We start from the raw sequence: 20083 nt of genomic DNA, 5'->3' as shown, positions 1-20083 counted from the left end.
CCGTCGGGTTGCGGTCGGGTTCGGGTATAAAAAATAATAAACTTGCGGGTTCGGGTTTTTAATTTTTTTCTTGATCGGGTACGGGTCGGGTTCGGGTATTGAAATTTTCATACCCGACCATCTCTAGACGACACTATGCAGGCCCTTACGACTTGCAAGGTACTGCGTGTGACGTTGTTCGTCCGTAAGCGTGTTAGTCCGCGTATCTCAGCGCGGGTCTTCGGAAAAAGGCTCCGTTCCTATGAAATTGACGAAACTCGTGTTTACCCCCCCCCCCCCTTTCCACTCTTTCCCCTCCATTCCCGAAAAATCCTTCTTCATTACTTTCCCTTACCGTCCCTTCATCAATTGTAGAACCATCGTTTCAAAAAAATATTAATATATGCCTGACCGCATTTCAAGGTCAAAAAGACTAGAAACCAGGCTTGGCATACACTTTTCGCTTTGATGTTGCTCTTTTGATTACTGCTCCTCAGCCAAGCAGAATTTGAAAAAGTGGTGTATGTAGCATTTGTAGAGCTAATAATTATCTATAATATTGTTGAAGAAAGTAAAGTTTTATCTTTAGTATTTACGGCGCTGTAGGGTAGCAATGCCGTTGATAGCAAAAAGAGCGCTCTTTTTGCTACCAAGAGGGTAGCAGCCTTATAGCGCCATAAATTCAAAATGCACAGTAATGCTTACTTCAGCAATATTGTAGATTATTACAAATTCTACAAACGCCCCATACATCACTTGTTCAAATTTTGCTTGGCTGAGATGCAATAATCAAACGAGCAAAATCGAAGCGAAAAGTGTATGCCAAGCCTGCTAAAAACACGAGTTTGGTCAACTATCAATCTGTTAAATACGAAGTGGTTCGCATTCTGAACTGATTTTAACCACTCGAGGAGAAATAACCATCGAATTGTCAAGTATTAACTAAAAAGTTAAAAATTTCGCGAAATCGTTCACAGCCTTAGTTCTACTATTTTTTACTTTAACTTTAAGTAAAAAAACTTTTACTAGACATAATAGAAGTAAAAGGAAATCATTTCCAATTTGTTCTCGGTTATACACATAATTATGTTTCAGATATGTGGTTCAATTGCATAAGAACTCAAAAGGGTTTCTTTGGGTATTTAACATGTCACCATAGATTATTGGGTTTTTAATACTGTTTAAATAGATGTTTCTCTGTAATTCACTGAACAATGTATGATTATCAACCTTGTGCATACATAGCATGTTGAAACATTCTACATTATGCAAACTTATCCGGATTGTGCTATAGTTCGTATTCTATTCGGCAGAATACATGAAGTCAATTAGGATGGCGTAGAGTCAAAACTCACTTTCCAAGTTTCAAAACTATTTGTCAGTTACCACAAAATCGATTCTAAGTTAGTTATCAAAATCGGATTATAGCAGCAAATTTTCAGAGCCACTCTCTTGTTCGTTTCCTTTTATTAAATCGCCGGAACGCTGTAATGTAATCGAAAAAATCTAAGTAGATACGTACGTTGGACGGGTTTAATCGAGTTAGAAAGTTGTATTGAAATTGTTGCGGAAGGTAAATCGGTTTTGGTCCTTTGTTGTGTGACGTATCCGGGTTGGAAGATAAAGTTTTAATCGCATAACCTACAGTTCCTGCATCCTGATTTCAAAAATTAGACAGCAAGTGTAGGTAATACTTTCGGTATTCTGTGTGTCATATTTTTCAGCACTATGTGTTGATGTTAAAGTCCCCTAAAGTAAGATAAATTCTGTATCAATATATGTAATTCCTGCCAATAGCAGCTGAGCAGTTGTTAAGGAGTCTTCTGCCGGAGGCAACAATAATGGGCCTATCATTCACTCTAGGCTGCCGTGGACACCGATGGGCGGATGTGATGACATTTCCAGGTCGCAAATATAACGTAATCCTGGATCAACGATCAAAATAATAGCATGTTTTTCGTTAGCTGACGCACGGGAAGTGGCAAGTTAATTTTCCTTGAATATGTCTGCCGTGTCTATCGTTGGTTGGTTGTGTTCCATTGGCAGCTAAATGGAACCGACCGTTCGTACACTTACCACAAAAGGCCGGTTTTCTCCACTTTTCGCAGCAGATTCGCTTTGTCGTCGCATCCTCCGGTGGTAACATTACGTACCTATCGGAAAGTCGCTGCTGTAGTCACGTGCGGTCGTTTCTAGCTGGATAATGTTTTTCTTGTGGCGCGAGTGGAAAGCTTCAACACTACTGCTAGGTTAGACATCCGAGCACAAACTCTAGGGTGTTCACATCCGGTTAGTTTACTTTCGCACCAATCAAATTATCATACGTTCGCTTGAAGACTACACCTGAACAAGGATCTACTGCTCCGATGGAGCGTTGGAAAGAGTGATTCTGTGGCGTGAACGTAAATTGATGATATTTTTCAATTAAGTTGGGACAAGTTTTAGACTAACATATTACAACAGACAAGCACACGAAACGAGATTACCGGAACGTAGATTCATTGCATGTTTGTAAATTGCCTTGAATCGGCGTAATTTCGTGTGATGACTTTACGCTTTACGACATTGGAAATTGAACAATCTTGATAATGTGTTAATTATTGGTAGATTAAGTATATTACTATAGTTACTTTAGTCATAAGCCATTATCTTAATGACTAGCAAAGTTTTTAAATTATTACAACAGATTATTTATCATATTTAGAACAAAGAAACAAAGAAAGCCTCGTTCGTGCAAAATGCAATTACAGCTAAGTACAGACAGTGCGCGGATGTCCATCTGGTAAACCCACCCTCAGAAAGGTCCTCAGGAGTTTCGTTTCCACACCAAACGAAAGCCTTCACTATAGCAAGAGTTGTTAGAACTCATTACTTGACAACAAAACACGTAGCCGTCGCGGACTCCATTAGAATTTAAATTAAATTTTACTGGCACGTAAGCTAGCATGAAATACAGGGGCAGCACTGGTATTATACTACACAGATAAAAAGTCCTACTGCTTTCTGATTAATTTTAAATTATGGCGAAGTTTTGTCGTAATCAACAGCATTGCTCAGCTATGATAACATATCCGTTGAATACTAAATACTAATTTCATGTGCCTTAACAAATCGTTGAGCTTTCTAACCGCAGATTTTTTCTCTGTGTTTCGAAGCCATAAGGTACATGATCCAAACTTTTTCATTCGCTGCTTTACTTTTTAGCTGTGTCAACATATCCAATATAGGAGAGGACGGACTGTCGCGGGGCATGCCATTCCAATGGAATGATTGCGATTCGGTTTAACCCTAACGATCGCTACAGTGCGAAGCGAATAAATAGCACTCTACTGTTAATTGAAATGGAAAGTAAATTTGCCCGCAGTACGTGCCACCGGTTTTGTGCTTCATTACCAAACATTGATTAGGTATTTCATGTCATTTGACCTAATATCGGAAAAAGCGCGTCTCATTACAGCTCAATTCACACGGCCTAACTGTTGATGGTTTTAACTTGAACGTATCATTAGTTTATGATTCCTGCAAGCACCATTATTAAATCAAGCATTAAACTAAGCATCAACGCATATCCTTTGCCATGGGTCATGGCATCTCCATGTGGCTCGCAGCGACTGGTCCCCAAACCAGGAGCTTTGAGCTTTTCAATTATTTCCAACTATGGTGCCAGCTGTTTCCTAAACGTTTTTCCACTTAAAAGCAAGTGGAAGCATTTCCAATCAATTGGACGTATATTTTGGTTCAAAAGAAAAGTCGATTCATAACATCCCAGTCAGTGTCGTCGAAAGTTGTGCAATATCCCGCAGGCTGTTTTCGAGATTATTTGGTTTCACTTGCCAGCCATGGGTTGTTCAAAGACCGACTGTTGCAGCGAAAGATCGTAAACGAAACATTTCTGAGAAACGAAAATCGCTTCTTTTGGAGATTCAATTGCGAGACAACCTTACGCGCGCGGTGGAAAGCAAAACGGAAAACAATAACGATGCTGTTTCGTCCTACCTAAAGCCACCCCGTCGGCCATAATCCACTGCAGCTCGGTGAGTTTGTAAATTGCTACCAAATGTATCTAAATCGATATCCTGGTTCCTATTTAATTTCCGTTTGCTCTATTCATCGAATAGTTACTAAGAGTGTGGGGTTGAGTTTAAAAGCAATGTGTGTTGTATCCGCACATAACAAAACTGTTACTAGGTATGTCTTTCCTGTTCCTTTTGCGATCCCTTTTTGGAAAAAGCGGTTGTTCCAATTCAGGAAAATAAATGCTGGTTTTATTACAGTTTGAAATTTATAACATTTCAAATAGAACAACAGCTACAGAATAGAATAACAGCGTAGCGGAGAACGTCTTAGACGGTGCGGAATTCAATCGTTGGACGAGCAATGCCAATAGATATTGGATGAAAATAATACAGCGCGAGTAGTACTAAATAATGCTGCGTTGAGCCGCCCATCCGAATATGGAGCGATGCAAACAGAAGCGGAGTCAACAAACCCGACTCTTCCAGGAAGAGCTGCCCGCCATAAGCGGAAGGAGTGTGAGGAACTCGAGCAGCTGTGCCGTTCTCATCATAGTAGGAAGTTTCTTACATAAACATAACGTATCTTGCAAGGGCATTGCGCCCCGGGGAGAAATATGCAGAGATAAGAATGGAGGCGTTTTGATACACGAATGTGCGGTGATTTAAAGGTGCAGATGCAGCACTACGATGAACACCTGAATGCAGGTGCATGCGGAAGACCGTAATGTGCATTCCCCTTCGAACAGCTGAAAAACCACAAAGCGGCAGGAAAGGATAACTATGGAGTGGAACTTTTCAAGACAGGCATTAGTTCACATTAATTGATTTATTTTAATTGATACAGAGCAACTACCGGAGGAGTGGAAGGATGCCCGGTCTATAAGAAAGACAATATGTTGGATTGTGAGAACAAGCGAGTGATCACTACCCTGAAAGCCGTCTAAAAAGTGCTTTCTAAAGTCATCTTCCATCTACTGTCACCACCAGTCGGTAGATTAGTGGAAAGTCTGTTTCATGGAAAGTCGTCAACAACGGACCAAATCTTCACCCTGCCTGCTGCAAATTTCGATTTCACGCGTATCACCTGTTCATTGATTTCAAAGTCGCACATGATAGTGTAACCCGACAAGAGCTATATTAAATCTTGGACGAAAACAGTTTTCCGGGTAGGGCGACAAGGCGCGATGGATGGGATCAAGTGCGGTGGGTGTTACGGATTTCGGGTGGACTGTCGGACTACTTCGAATCTCGCAGGGGAGAGGGAACTTCGACGAGGACAATTAAAAAAGGACGACACTACTTTTTTTTGTATGCCGGAAGGACGTTGGATTAAAAGGCCACTGCGATAGTTTTAATGATCGTTTTTTGTGGCAGGCCCCGATTGCTATATCATAGTTTACGGACCACTCATACCCATTGATGGAGTTGCGCCAGATAGTTGTACTCCTGTGCCCCAATTCGGTACTACCTGGGTAATAAAGCCAATGATCGTGTTAGGATTTAAGCTTCATACCTGATATGGAGTAAGAAGGAAACTTCCGAAGAAGTTGTGCCTTGATAATGCAAGAGCCCCGCAATTGCAGAGCAGATGCGCTGAAATTTCAGGTTACAAAAGTGGCAGGATGATACTTTGCTGGTACGACTTTGCGGGGCTACGACACGTTTCACATTAACATACGCGCTGAGACATAAAAACTCATAACTTCCAGAGTTTTCATTTCTCCATTTTCAAATTTTGCACGCTTCTTCGAGAAAGATCAGCAAATATTTTAAAATAAAAAAATCGAGAAAAAAAGTTCCAACTTTGAAAAAATTGTAATTGTTTATAAAAATGCACTATTTAACTATTGAAAAATAATCGAGAGGAGGTATGGTATACCAATGTTGAATGCTTGTGGAATAGTGAACACATCTGATAGACAGTCATTTTTTGATATTACAAACTATGTTTACAATCAGCAATTAAAAAATAGTGATTTTTTCGGATTACAATACTTTAAAAAATCATATTTTGCGAATTCCAACAGTACGTGTCGATTTTTTTTAACAAAGAACGTAAAAAAATATTCCGTAGAGAAAAAAAATTTTGACTGTAAATTTCCCGTGGAATGACCCATATGTATAAGGTTTCGCTGTGTATACTTTATGAGATTGGTTCACTTTCTTATAGAACTTGCGCGTCTCAGCCCAGAATATGTTCTAGCTCTTCGCGGTCTTTGTCCTTCTTCAAGCACTTTTTCTTCCTCAGGATCGTGGTCAACTTATCCCGCGCTCGTAGCTAGTAGCACTGTTGTGTTCCTTGGTAATGATTCGAGTCGATGACCGCATTCCATAGGAAGCGTATGTTGGTGATGGTTGAGAAAAACCAGCCATTATCGGTGAGAATATGGTCGATTTGATTCAATGTTTGTTAGTCAGATGATCTCCAGGTGGCCTTGTGGATATCTGCGGAAATGAGAGTGCTTCTCGTTGCCAGGCCTGGAGAAGTTGCAAGTTGCGATCTGGGCGTTCATTTCCCCGATGACGATCTTGACGTCTAGTAGCAAACAGCTGTCGTACGTTGTCACCAGCTGGGCATAGAATGTCTTGGTTGCCTTACTAGGGCCACGCTACCGAGTCTCGTGAGCCGCTTCTAACCTGGAGTACAACTGTGCACTGGTTGGTGAAGGAATCATCTAGCCACCAAGAACCTCCCCTGATATGGGAACAAATGCTCAAACTGTCAAGGCTATTCCTTGTTGCTACACTCAACGTTTGCCTGTGTACCTTCTTCCCTGTCGGTATACGACCTTAGTTTCCAGTGTTCTAGATGCTAGTGTCTGGATGCACGTGCTCTTATTTCCATTTTATGTGTAATCAACTGACCTAATATTTTGAAGAAAACCTTAAATTGCTACAAACTTCTTTTTTTTTGTTATATTATATTCACTTTAATAGCTTGGGTAATTCGGAACTTCTGCGGGGTTAGGATTTGAACCCGGGTCCTCGACGCGAATTCTAACCACTACACCGGGACTGGCTCCACTACAATCTAATATATAGCTATATAAAAGTGAACGTATGTTTGTATGTTCTGCCATAACTCCAGAACGCCTTGATCGTTCTCCACCAATCTTGGCACACATGTTCCTTAACATAAGGGAATCAATACTGACAAAAGACTGGGACTGACAAAAGAGGCGGGTGATACCTATCTAGGGGTGGAGATCCAGATAAATAAAAAGTATCTCGTTCCTTTCGTTTAGATCGATTGTGCGTAAGAGATTGGGTGATAAAAAGGCTGGGGTTTATGGAGGTGGGGTTAGGGTGGGTGCCCGAGGAGCAATCTATGAAAAAAGGCTTAGTTTTCTTTCGATATAGGGATTTTCAGAAAGCAAATAGATGCCTAATTGTCTACGTGACAGAAGGGTGAGCTGACTGGAGAGGACTAACGGGTGACAACTAAAATTTTGGAATTTTTTCGATGTCCCTATACTCAACAACAAACGAGCTTAGAGAGAAATGATAGTATGTATGTGTTAGCTCTCTCTCTCTCTTCTTTTTGTCAATATTTTTTGCTTTGGTTATGCTTGCCAAGTTTTGCTTAAAATGGTGTCGAAACAAGAAATATTTCTGGAGCGAGTTGTACACTTCTACAAACTTCCAAATATGTTGCGGCTTCGACTGTTTACCATATCCTAAGATGCCCAACAACTATTCGCAATCAAGATAGTGGAAAACCAGCCAAATTCATGGACGCAGAAGGACATCTTTCTTTTTTTGGTTTCTTCAACAACAAGCCCTCTGGTTTGGCTATCAATTAAGATGCACCAGACGAATGTTTGAAGAAAATTTTGATTCCGTTTCTATCAAAAACATCATGCAGATGGACAATACGTGTTTTGGCCGGATAGAGCATTATCGCAATACGCCAAAAAAGCACAATCGTTCCTGAATACCCAATCCCAAAAACCACGACCCGAAAAATCAGTCTCAGTGCGCCCAATCGAAGATTTCCTCGGGATTTTGAGTTCCTTGGTGTACAAAAATAACTGTAGAGCTAGGGGGGGGGATGATTAACAAAAAATGTGAGTATGAATGTGTGTCCCGCCATAACTGACGGTTCTACATCAAACTTGGTTCAGGGAGTCTCCGACAAGGGGGGGCAAGTAGAAATAAGTAAAAAGGATTGCGTTTTTTCTTGCATTTAGACCGATTGCAGTTCTGCAAGCGACTTTGAGGAAAGAGTGTGGAGGGGTTATCGGAGGGTTCAACCGAGGTGGGATATATGCTTCCGTTATAGGGATTTTCATAGAGCAATCGAATGCCTAATCAGCTACGCGACAGAAGCAGGAGCTTACTGGGAAGGAGGCAACAGGGAATGTGAGTCGAGGAACATGAGTATGAATCTATATTCCGCAATAACTTCGGAAAAGCTGGATAAGTCTTCATTAAACTTGGCACACATGTTTTTTGACATAAAATAATCAGCACAGGGGGGTTGACAAAAGTGGGAGGCGGTCTCTTCCAAGTGGGGTGGAAGGTTCAAATGACCAAAAGAGTGCGTTTCTCTTGCATTGGGAACGGATACTCCTGCACAAGTGGCTAGACGGCAAGAGGAGGTTTATGAAAGCGGGAAATAAGGTGGCCATTAACAAGGGGGAGGTTAAAAAATGTAAAAAAGGGTTTGTGTCGATTTTTAGGGATTACTGAAAAAACACAGATTAACAAGTGGCTAGGGGACAACATGAGGGGGAGCTGATGAAGGGTAAACACATTCAAATGAACAAAAAGGGGTTTGTTTCTTGCATTATGAGAATTTTGTTACAATAACAGATATACAAGTGGCTAACCCAAATAACAATTTCAGTTTTATTACACTCTCACGATTGCTTTTATGACCAAAATTTGTCATGGAAACCGCAATAAGAATGCAACGAAACTCATATTGTTATTTGGGAAGAGATAAAGAAACCCGGAGTATTAGCTAGTAATAGATATTTTGAGCTCATTTCATGAATACTTTTAAGCGTCTTTAGTTTTCACATTACACTGAAGTCGTTTTTTACGCGACTATTTTTACGCGAATTTCGGAATTCACGCGGTTTTACGCGAATTTTGTAATTTACGTGGTTTTTTTACGCGAATTTCTGAATTTCGAAAAACTCGTTTCGAGGTTGAAAATACGTATAAACTATATTCCTTCTGTGATTGCCCGATAACCTTTGTTAGGATGAATGTTTGTTTTAAAAATATTTTCGGGTGTTTAGAAACAAAAAATAAAACAAATTCAATGCAAATTGTTTTGCTTACTATAAAATTTATTGGTCTCAAATTGGCTTTGAGAAAATTAAACAAAACATAGTTCAAAAAGAATAAAAATTTTGCTAAATTGATATAATTTGGAGTCATCCTTCCCAACTTTTATTACGTTCCTCTTGTGGTTCTCATAACCAATTTCATAAAACCGCTAATGAGCTATGAGCTCCACTAGAATCTTCTGATGAGCGATATAAAAATAAAACTGCCCTCCGGACAAGTGACCCACTCTGCAGAAGGTTTTTGTAACCTCCATAAGAATCAGGCCATAAACTCAACTCAAGTTTTAATACGATTTGCTGAAAGTAGCAATAAAACCGATCATGGTTTTTGCTGCTTAACAATCATCGCCATCATTCAAGGAAGCTTTTCGCTTTGTTCGACAAAACTATAAAGTTTAAAGCCTCTTGCTTGGCAAAGAAGCTAAATCAGTCACCCAACTTCGTAAACTTGAACATTAAAGAAGAGTTAAATTTTTACGGTCAGATCATCCTGATTGATTGGTTTATAGCGAAAATATCCGATAGAATAAATAATTGATTTTCTGCAGTTTCCGTAGTTGTGCAGCATATGCGCATTGAATTTTATCATGCATATTATTGGTATGATAGATGGATAAAATTAACGCGCCAACGAAATTTTGCAGTTTTTGAAAACTAGTATAATATTTTAACAAAATAAATATATTTATTTGACTATATCCCAATTTCTGCCAAGATTATTTTAGCTGCGTCCTGTGATATAAAAACGGATCGATAATAACTTTCTTTCTGCAACTCGCATTTTGCTTTGATGATTTTTTGATCGGCGAGTTAAAAAATATACCAGAATATGGCAACATGGTTTTGCATTAAAAAATGTTTTCAGTATTGAGTCAATATTCTTCCAAATAGTAGCAATAAATCTGTTCGGTCAGGATGTTACCATTTCAATAGCACTATAAAACTAACAGATTTATTGCGGTTTGACAAGTAACCACAATAGAACCAGAGTTTTATATGTACTTCATATCGTATTGCTACGATTTCTGCGTCCCACTCATAGATAGTTTATAAGTTTATTAATGTGTTTTGACTCGCTTTTGACCATCTTAGTATTGCGCAATATCATAATAAAAGCAGAGGCAATGATTAATACAGCAATAAAACCTTTATAAAATTCAAGTAAAACCAAGTGGCTTTAGAATTTTCACTTGGGCTTCGTATTTAACAAAAATTGAGCTAAGTTTGGTTGCTAGTGACTGTAAAAAAGAACTTCTGTTGCCGGAGATGAGAAAATTAATGTCCATTAAAAGACAACTAGGATTATGCCTGTCAATTTGCTTTGCCGAACTAAAAATATGGAGTAATTTGATTACATTACGAATAAACGGGAAATAAATTGAAGACATCCCTTTTAATAATTGCGATTTTCACTGAGACGCGTATTTTATTATTAGGTTTTAATAAGAAAAAGAAAATATTCGAGATAACCTGTTATTAAGCTTCATAATAGTCTGTACTAAGGTTTCGAAATTATTGACAAAGGCATTTCATTCGCAGTAAATATCCCTTCGCATGCCTAGAATACGCTTCCAAAATCTTTTGAGGAAAGTTTTTCCATTGTGTGCTAATAATACGGTGTACCGGTTACGTAAAAGGAAGACCCAATTCAATGCTAGACATGAGAACAGTTATTTCCGGCTTTTTTTTTCTTAGAATTCTTTCTTTACAGTTGAGCGGATTTTTCTAATTACCCGCTGCGCTGGCTGGGCAAAAATCTTCAACAATGAAAACATCAAAAGCGGACGGGGGTTCCTGTTTTCGATTTTTCCTCACACGCACTCACCTGAAAGTAGATTACGACCTTGCACATGGCTTTGCCCATAAACCATGTCTCGGTCACATCCCAAACGACGGTCGGCGGCAGGCAGAACAGGATAACGAAAAAATCCGCAACCGCCAGGTTGACGATGAAGATGTTGGTTACCGTTCGCATCGTGTGGTTGGTGTAGACGGCCACGCAGACCAACGCATTGCCGACCTGTGGAAAGTGAAACAAAACGATGAATAGACAGGACTTGAGAGTTTTTCTAGATAGGCAGACACAAAAGCGGAACGTCTGTGGCAATTAGTAGGTAGCTAACAAATCGGTCTAATTTGTCTTTCAAACAAGCGGCATTGTCAACCGGAAGCCGGTATAATTCTTATTTTCACTTTTTATAATCAGTTCGAAGGAAAGGTGAATGTATTGTTGTCGACAATGTTTGATGGTTGGTTATTATTTTTATGCGCTGTTATTAGTGACTGAGAAACAACAGCATAGAAGTGGAAAATCTCTTACTTACAGAACTTTTGAAACTAATTAATATCGGGAACTTCCTTTTTAGAGAAATGCTTGGTTGCGAAACTGTGCGCGAATGCTGTGGCGGAACTTTTTTCATTTTTCATTTGGTTTTTACTGCGAACCTTTAGAAGCTTATTTAAAAATTATTAAAGAAAATGAATAGTTTCTCTGAAGAAAATTTTAGTTTTAGCAGTTACTGCGACGACCGTCGCTCCTTCAAAGTTTGGCTTTGATGGAGGCGCCCTTTTCCTGACCGCTTGAAGTTTTTTAATAAAGTTATTTACCACCAGAGAAGACCGTCTGGTAGTGGATTGATATTGGATATTGTGGTACTATATCGAATGTACGTAGTTCGTGGCTCGGTATGTAGAAATATTCCACAACAATACAAAGCCTCTGTCTCGAATTAGGAGTGGTGAATAATCCCACTGCCACCCAGCTGATGGGAGTACCCTTTTAACTTTCGGTAGCAACACAAAGGGGCGGCTGTGTTTTGACTGGGCCGAGATTTGCTGTTTACTGATTCCGACCGACCGCTGCTGGCTGTGATGATTGGTGGCAAGGATGAAATTTATTGCAAAAGTAGGGAAATTGGATCTGTGAGTTATTATCCACACCGGTGCGTGAGACAGGAGACCGAACGGAAGGAAGTAAATAGGATTGACGCCTATTTTTTGTGCATATGTTTATATTTGTTTGGTTCATCGTTCAGTTGGATCGAATGTTATGTTCAATATTTGCCACCGTTGCTGTTTTCTATCAAACGATGGCGTACGATGATTGGTTTTATTTATAATCCAATATGTGATCCTTTTTTTGGCTACGATGTTCTGTTTTTGGCGAAGCTTATGTTTTTTTTGCGTAACGAGCATTTGAATATGATTGTTCAACTGGGGTGCGGATTTGTTGACAATTTGTTTTGACGTCGATATGGATTTATATGATAATTCCATCCAAATTTTTATTTTGAAATCAGATATTGCGGGAAAAAAGATTTGCTTGTTATTAATGAACATGCCGATAGCAAAAACCATATATAATAAAAATAACTGTTTTTTTTTGCTGTGAAATTGTATCTAATTGCTGTGTGATGCTGTGTGATAATGTGTGTGTGATTCGAGAAAAGTTTATAAGTTGCTCTAGAGCAATATTCATCATGTAAATGACTAGGTTTGTTGTTACAAGACATAACTATCCATGCTAACATAGTTCTTTTCTTAAAAATTTCGCAAGTGATCACCATGCAAAAATAAACACTCTCTTTACATCATTTCAAAGTTCTACTTTAACTTTTAGTCACATCCTCAATTCAGACGGTCCTAATTATGTTCAGCTGGAGTAAAATTTTATTGTCCATGGAGTAGGCAGTTATATGGTGGCAGCATCCGGAATTACGATGGAGGATGAAACCAGAAAAAAAACCTAATTTATTTTCGAGTTTTCACCACGTACATTTTACAGCCGAAGCAGAAGCTGGCACAAAAACGACATCTTTATTGGCGAACAGGCTTTAAATAGCTTTTGTGGATTTTGTACTGTAATCAGCGATAATCCTCAGCAGATAAATCGTTCAACTGAGCGGAAACTGCTTTCGTTTTTGTATTTGACTAATAGAACTAATAGCAGGCAGGCTGATGATTATTATCTAGTCAAATGACGTATAATTTTGATTTATTCGTTTTGTAAGGTATGTTGAAAGTTAACGTTACTATTACTTAGATAATGATAATGAAATAGCCGTATTTTTGCACATGATAACGAATAATAAACATTACTCTTCTGTTCAATTTTTCAAATCAAATACTGACTAGAGCTCTAGTAGACTACATTCTAGTAGATAGTATAATAAATCGTTATGCTAATTATTATGGCAGCCGTTACGGATTCCTATAACTTTGTAGAATACAAATCTGAAAAGAAAAGCTAAATTAAAATAGACTTAGATTAGGTCGTTCTAATGCTCATGGTAATGATTACTAATAAGGTTAATTGGGTTAAAACCTAGAAAATTTGATCAATTGTCGTGTCCTCTTTGGCTTTATTAGGTGGGAAATTTTTATGCCATTGTCCAGTGTATTGCTACGTCTTCTTGAGAGCATACTTTGAGCAGTTTTATAAGAGACTAGCTGACCCGACAAACTTCGTATTGCCACAAATTAAACTGTGTTGTACATAAATCGTGTGTCTCGGATGACCTTTGTCACAATCTTGAGTTTTGCAAGTTTCTGGGGAGGTTGAGTAGTAATAACTGTCAGTAAAGTAGATGGTCACAAAAATAAGACGCTTGCTTAAATTTTAGTTTCGAGTGTATTTAATATAAAGTACATCCATAAAAAAGCAAAGCCTAGGTTCCACCTTCCGTTCTCAAATTCGACAATTGCGGGGCTATTGCTACGATTACGATCGTATTGATTCTAACAGCCTCTCGCAGTTAAGATTCGAATATACGACGATTGGTTTGATAGACCAACGTCGTACCTCGAGGCTATCATCACAGTGATTAAAATTTTCACTCACATATAGGATAAACGTTTTTCGCTCACCCGTTATTCTCATATGATAACTAGATTCTGTGGTTATCTGTTTGTACAAAGCAAAAGATAAACATTTTTCCGCTGCAGAATGAGAGTTGATAATATCTCATTGCATTTTTCCCTGAAAAACATTTATCCTCTCTCAGTAAACCATGAAAAATATAAATCGCAGTCGGAATTGGCGCGAAACTCTAATGCAATACTAGGTAGGGTAGATGATCCATTAGTTGCGCCACTAAGCACAATATAACTTCATTTTGCTTGTTTATTGAGGTATATGCTTCAATTAATGCTTGTGGAATATAAATTTATCAAATGCAAGGTATTTGTCACAAGGCAAGACAATTGCTTTCGTTGTACGAGAAGCTTTATAAAGAAAAAATGAATTTTCCGATTCAATTATATTGTACCAACAGTTGCGCTAATGTTTCCTTAATTAAGTTTGATGTTCCTTTAATTGTGTTATTCCATATACATTGCTAGGTTGCTAAGTGAAAAAACATCGCAGCAAAACTATAAATGAGCGCCTATAGTTGTGCGCTCAAACTGCGCGTTAGATTTTGGAAAATTGGCATTTTAGCAAATAATGCTTTAATTTTAAATGGTGTAGTCTAACTACCAATACTTCTAAAAGCCTGTGTCGTGACGAGCCCCTCGTTGACACGGCGCTACCACGAACGTACTACCATGCCGAATGTACGAACGGTTTCGTCGATCAATCGATCATGCACTGATAACAATAGTCGATCTGCCAGGAGAATGACCAGCAGATTCCATGTGCATTCGAACAATTAAAGTGCTTACGGGCTAAAGTGAAAATTTAATCTTTATTATCTACACATCTACATAAATCTACATTTAAATTATCCTACATCTAATCGGTTAAAACTTATATTGTATCCTACATCTAATCTAAAACTAGTGAGTATTGGACTTAATTACGATTGAAGTGAAGTGAAGATTATGACATGCAATGAACTTATCTACATTATAACCTATTTCTACTTAATTATTGCCTAAAATTAGGATTTGTCTTAAGCTACGCTTAATTCTCAACAGTGGAACTAAAGCTACTTAATCCTAACGCCAATTTCCAATTAAAAGTGAGTAATTATATGATGAACATCACAGTTATACTAAAACAAACAATTATTACCAGGCAGAATATTAGCGAGCTTTAACGGCGAAACGATTCTACCATTGATCGGGTAGATCACCAAAATTGTAAGCCACACTATATTATTCTTAATAATAATTTCTAATAAAGCTTATTTGTAGCTTAAAGCTATATACCACAATTCGGTGTTTGCTCTTAGGAGTTGGAATCACCCTACTATCCCCACAATTTTCTTTAAGAATTTTGTACGTGGGTCGAACGATGGAAGAACTTCGCGATACCGCTGAGAAGAGTTCTCCGTGCAGAAGATGCCTCCTCCCGGACCATGCAGATGCCAATATGGTTGCGTGTGACAAATGCAACAAATGGGAGCATTTCAAGTGCGCTGGAGTGGATTCATCCGTAAAAAAACGCCCGTATTCATGTAAGGAATGTAGGACTGAAATTTCTCAGCAAAAGTTGCCTGCCGGTACTCCACAACATCAACCCACCTCCGGTATCTCCAAGCAACAGTTGGAAACGTTAAAGGTACAACCTGTCGGCAGGTCGCCTAAGGGATCGATGACTAGATCCACCAGCGTAGCGGGTTCGAAAACCGGATCGAAAGCAGCATCCGCGACTAGAGTTATTGAAAAGCCTGCAGCGAGTGAGGTTTCAAATGCTAGCCAGGCCCGGCTGGAAGCAGAAATGAGGCTAGCGGAGGAAGAACGCCTTATAAAGGAGCAGGAAGTAAGAGAGCAAGAAGCATTAAAAATGCAGGAGCTGAACGAAATGCAGCGGCAATTAGAGGAGAAGAAAGCCTTGATGGATGAGGAAAAACGGATAAGAGCGCTAAAGCTAGAGCAAGAAAAGTTGTCTCAAGCTAAGCAACAAGCTATCCGACAGGAATCATTGGAGAAAAAGCGAGAAATCGTGCGCCAGATGTCAATAAATGGAAGTAGAGCAGGATCGGTTTTCAATTCGCAAGAAAAGGTGGAGGCCTGGCTGGACAATAATACGCCTGCTGATGGGTCCAAAGGTGTTACGAATCGAGTCAAAGATGTGCAAGAGCAGCACACTGGCTCAGATCCCAAAGGAATACCTGAGAATCCGGTGGAGTATCCAGTCCACGAGCCGGAAGCGGTTATAAATGTAGCAGTAGCACCTGTTTCTGAAGCTAACGTGAATGCCACTTATCCTGCAGCCCTGCGTGGGAGTAGCAGACAGGTATTAAATGAGCAAACTCCTGATCTGCAATCGTCCCACAGAGGTCACACTAATCAAGAGCGTCCCCCTTCATTGTCTCCATTCGATGCCTTTATTGACCCCTCACCTCCAGGTCAACCTCATCCTTGTCCCCCAACGTCTCGCTCTGTAATAAGCGCGGATCAAATCGCGGCCCGTCAGGTGATGGGCAAAGATCTGCCACCCTTTAATGGCAACCCCGAGGACTGGCCAGTCTTTATTAGCTATTTCGAGCACTCAACCTCTGCTTGCGGTTATTCAGATGCAGAGAATTTAATTCGTCTGCAACGGTGCTTAAAGGGACATGCACTGGATTCTGTTCGCAGCCGTCTGCTACTTCCGTCGGGAGTACCGTACGTGATAAACACCCTGCGGATTCTCTATGGTCGTCCAGAAATCCTGATACGTTCACTTCTGGACAAAATTCACCGCCTTCCACCGCCGAAACACGAACGTTTAGAGACTGTGATGGAATTTGGGTTGGCAGTTCAGAACCTCGTCGATCATCTTTCTGCTGCGCAGCAAGACGATCATCTCTCGAATCCTATGCTGATGCGGGAACTAGTCGAGAAGTTACCCGGTCAACTTAAGTTGAGCTGGGCCATTTATAAAACGCGGGATCCTCAACCTTCGGTGAGGACTTTCGGCCAATTTATGAACGGACTGGTAAACGCAGCAAGCGAGGTCACCTTTGATCTTCCGTCGGTCAGTGGAAACTACTACCAGAAAACGAAATCAAAGGAGAGGGCAATTGTACAAACGCACTCATCAGAGCTGGTTTTTTCCCCACCGGTTAAGAATTCCGATGACTCAGGACGTCAAACTGCAAAACGGTGCGCGTCATGCGATACTGCGGGACATCGGGTTGCAGACTGCAGGAAATTCAAATCGATGTCGATTGATGACCGCTGGAAATTTGTTAAAGGTGCAGGATTGTGCAAGACCTGCTTGAATAATCACGGGAAGTGGCCGTGCAGGTCATGGAGAGGATGTGATATAGAAGGATGCCAACAAAAGCACCACACGCTTCTACACTCACGGGCCACAGTACCACACGCAGTCAACGTCTTCACCAACAATCTCTCCCAAACAGAGAAATCCCTCCCGATGTTCCGAATACTTCCAGTCGTTCTGTACGAAGGTGATCGGTCGCACATCATTTTCGCCTTTATCGATGAAGGATCTTCGCTAACACTGCTAGAAGAAAAAGTCGCCAAGCAACTTGGTATTGCTGGACCGAAAGAACCGTTGACGTTAAAGTGGACAGGCAACGTATCGCGCAAGGAGTCAAACTCACAACGAGTACAGCTGGAGATTGCCGGGAAGGGCAGCGCGACGAGACGTAAACTTCTTCAAGCACGCACCGTCAACTGCCTCGTTTTACCGACGCAATCGCTAAGATACCATGATTTAGCTCAACGATATCCTCATCTAAGAGGTCTCCCTCTGGAAGATTATGATCTAGTCCAACCGCAATTGCTCATCGGGCTAGACAATCTTCATCTTGGGGTTCCATCACTGGTGCGAGAAGGGCAGCCAGGAGAACCGGTTGCAGCTAAATGTCGCCTTGGCTGGACTATTTACGGTTGTGCACCACACTATTCGCCACCGGATGCAATCTCCAATTTTCATGTTGCTGTGGCCTCGAATCCCGACACGGAGCTGAATGAACAGTTGCGGGATTATTTCACACTGGAACGCACGGGAATCAGCTCCGCCAGCGAAATCTTGGAGTCTGAGGACGACAAACGAGCGAGAAAGTTGTTAGAAGAAACAACCAGAAGAGTGAAAACCGGTTTTGAAACAGGCCTCTTGTGGAGAGTGGACGAACCAGAATTCCCCAATAGTTATATGATGGCATTGCGCCGTCTAAAGTCATTGGAAAGAAGATTAGAGAAGGAGCCATTGTTAAAGGAGAAAGTTCGCGAACAGATTGCCGAGTACGAGCGTAAAGGATACGCACACAAGGCCACTGCTGAAGAGCTAGATTCATCGGATCCAAAACGGGTGTGGCATTTACCGCTGGGAGTCGTAACGAACCCGAAAAAGCCGCAAAAGGTACGACTGATCTGGGATGCAGCAGCTAAGGTCGAGGGAGTTTCATTCAACTCGAAATTATTGAAGGGACCAGACCTTCTGTCACCGCTTCCTACCGTTTTGAGCCGTTTTCGTCAGTTTTCTGTCGCCGTGTGTGGAGATATACGGGAAATGTTCCACCAAATCAAAATCCGGGAACAAGATCGCCAGTCCCAACGTTTTTTGTATCGCTCAAGCTCCTCCGAAAAGCCACAGGTCTACATAATGGACGTCGCAACGTTTGGCTCTACTTGTTCGCCAGCGTCCGCCCAGTACGTAAAGAACCTGAATGCCTCGGAGTTTGCGGATCGGCTCCCTCGCGCTGCATCAGCCATCAAGGAAAACCATTATGTGGACGACTACCTGGATAGTTTTCAAACCACTGACGAAGCGGTAACAGTCGTAAACCAAGTTAAAAGCATTCATTCGTACGGAGGTTTCGAAATAAGAAACTTCCTTTCTAACTCTACAGAAGTTTTGCAAGGAATCGGGGAATCCTCCGTCAAGGAGTCCAAATCCCTCCAGCTTGAAAGAGGCGAATCTTCCGAATCAGTTCTCGGGATGAAGTGGATTCCGAGAGACGATGAATTCGCCTACGCCTGCGCAATGCGCAACGATCTACTGCCGATTCTCCGGAGTGAACATGTACCCACCAAACGAGAAGTCCTGAAGGTTGTTATGAGCCTATTCGACCCTCTCGGATTCCTCTCGTTCTTCACCATTCACGGAAAAGTTCTCATCCAGCAAATTTGGGCTTCAGGAACCGACTGGGATGACGCCATTAGCGACGATCTAACGATTCGATGGCGGCAGTGGACGGAACTCTTTCCACAATTGGGTAGTTTTCGCATACCTCGATGCTACTTCAATCATTTTTCTACCGACTATCAACTACAGCTTCATGTATTTGTTGACGCCAGCGAGGTGGCGTACTGCTGCATAGCTTATTTCCGGCTAGTAACCCCTTCGGGATTCGAAGTGTCTCTGGTTGCTGCGAAATCTAAAGTTGCTCCCGTAAAACCCTTAACGATTCCTAGGCTCGAACTGAAAGCCGCGGTTATTGGTGTTCGCCTTGCAGAATCTATTGCTAGCAACCATACCCTACAAATTCACCAGCGATATTTCTGGGGTGATTCAAGCACCGTTCTTGCTTGGATTCAGTCGGAACATCATCGATATAACAAATTCGTCGCCTTCCGAATTGGAGAAATTCTTAGTCTGAGTCATCAAACCGAGTGGAGGTGGGTGCCGACTAAACTGAACCCTGCGGATGAAGCCACGAAGTGGAAAAAGGGTCCTGATTTCCGTCCAGATAGCATCTGGATGAGAGGCCCCGCATTTCTGTACGAGCGGGAGGTAGGTTGGCCCCAACGTCAAACTGTAACCACGGAGGAGGAACTTCGCTCGAGATGTCTCTCTCATTGGGTGCCAACACAGGTGATTGACCTCACTCGCTTCAGGCGCTGGGGTTTCCTACACAGGACGATAGCCTATGTACTCCGCTACATCGATAA

At 40.9% G+C, this 20083-nt stretch overlaps 1 protein-coding gene across 1 annotated transcript in view; it reads right to left on the bottom strand.

The window, feature by feature from the left end:
- LOC128735582 (orexin receptor type 2-like) overlaps positions 1-20083 on the bottom strand; it is a 137394-nt gene that overhangs the window by 95435 nt on the left and 21876 nt on the right. The window contains exon 2 of the mRNA XM_053830064.1: positions 11121-11315. Within this exon, the coding sequence (XP_053686039.1) occupies positions 11121-11315 (195 nt within the window). The remainder of the gene's footprint in view (positions 1-11120; positions 11316-20083) is intronic.

The sequence above is a fragment of the Sabethes cyaneus genome, chromosome 2 (genome assembly GCF_943734655.1).
Source record: "Sabethes cyaneus chromosome 2, idSabCyanKW18_F2, whole genome shotgun sequence".
Lineage (NCBI taxonomy): Eukaryota > Metazoa > Arthropoda > Insecta > Diptera > Culicidae > Sabethes > Sabethes cyaneus.
The sequence above is the reverse complement of the archived record's forward strand: the minus strand, read 5'-3'. Positions and strand labels throughout refer to the sequence as shown.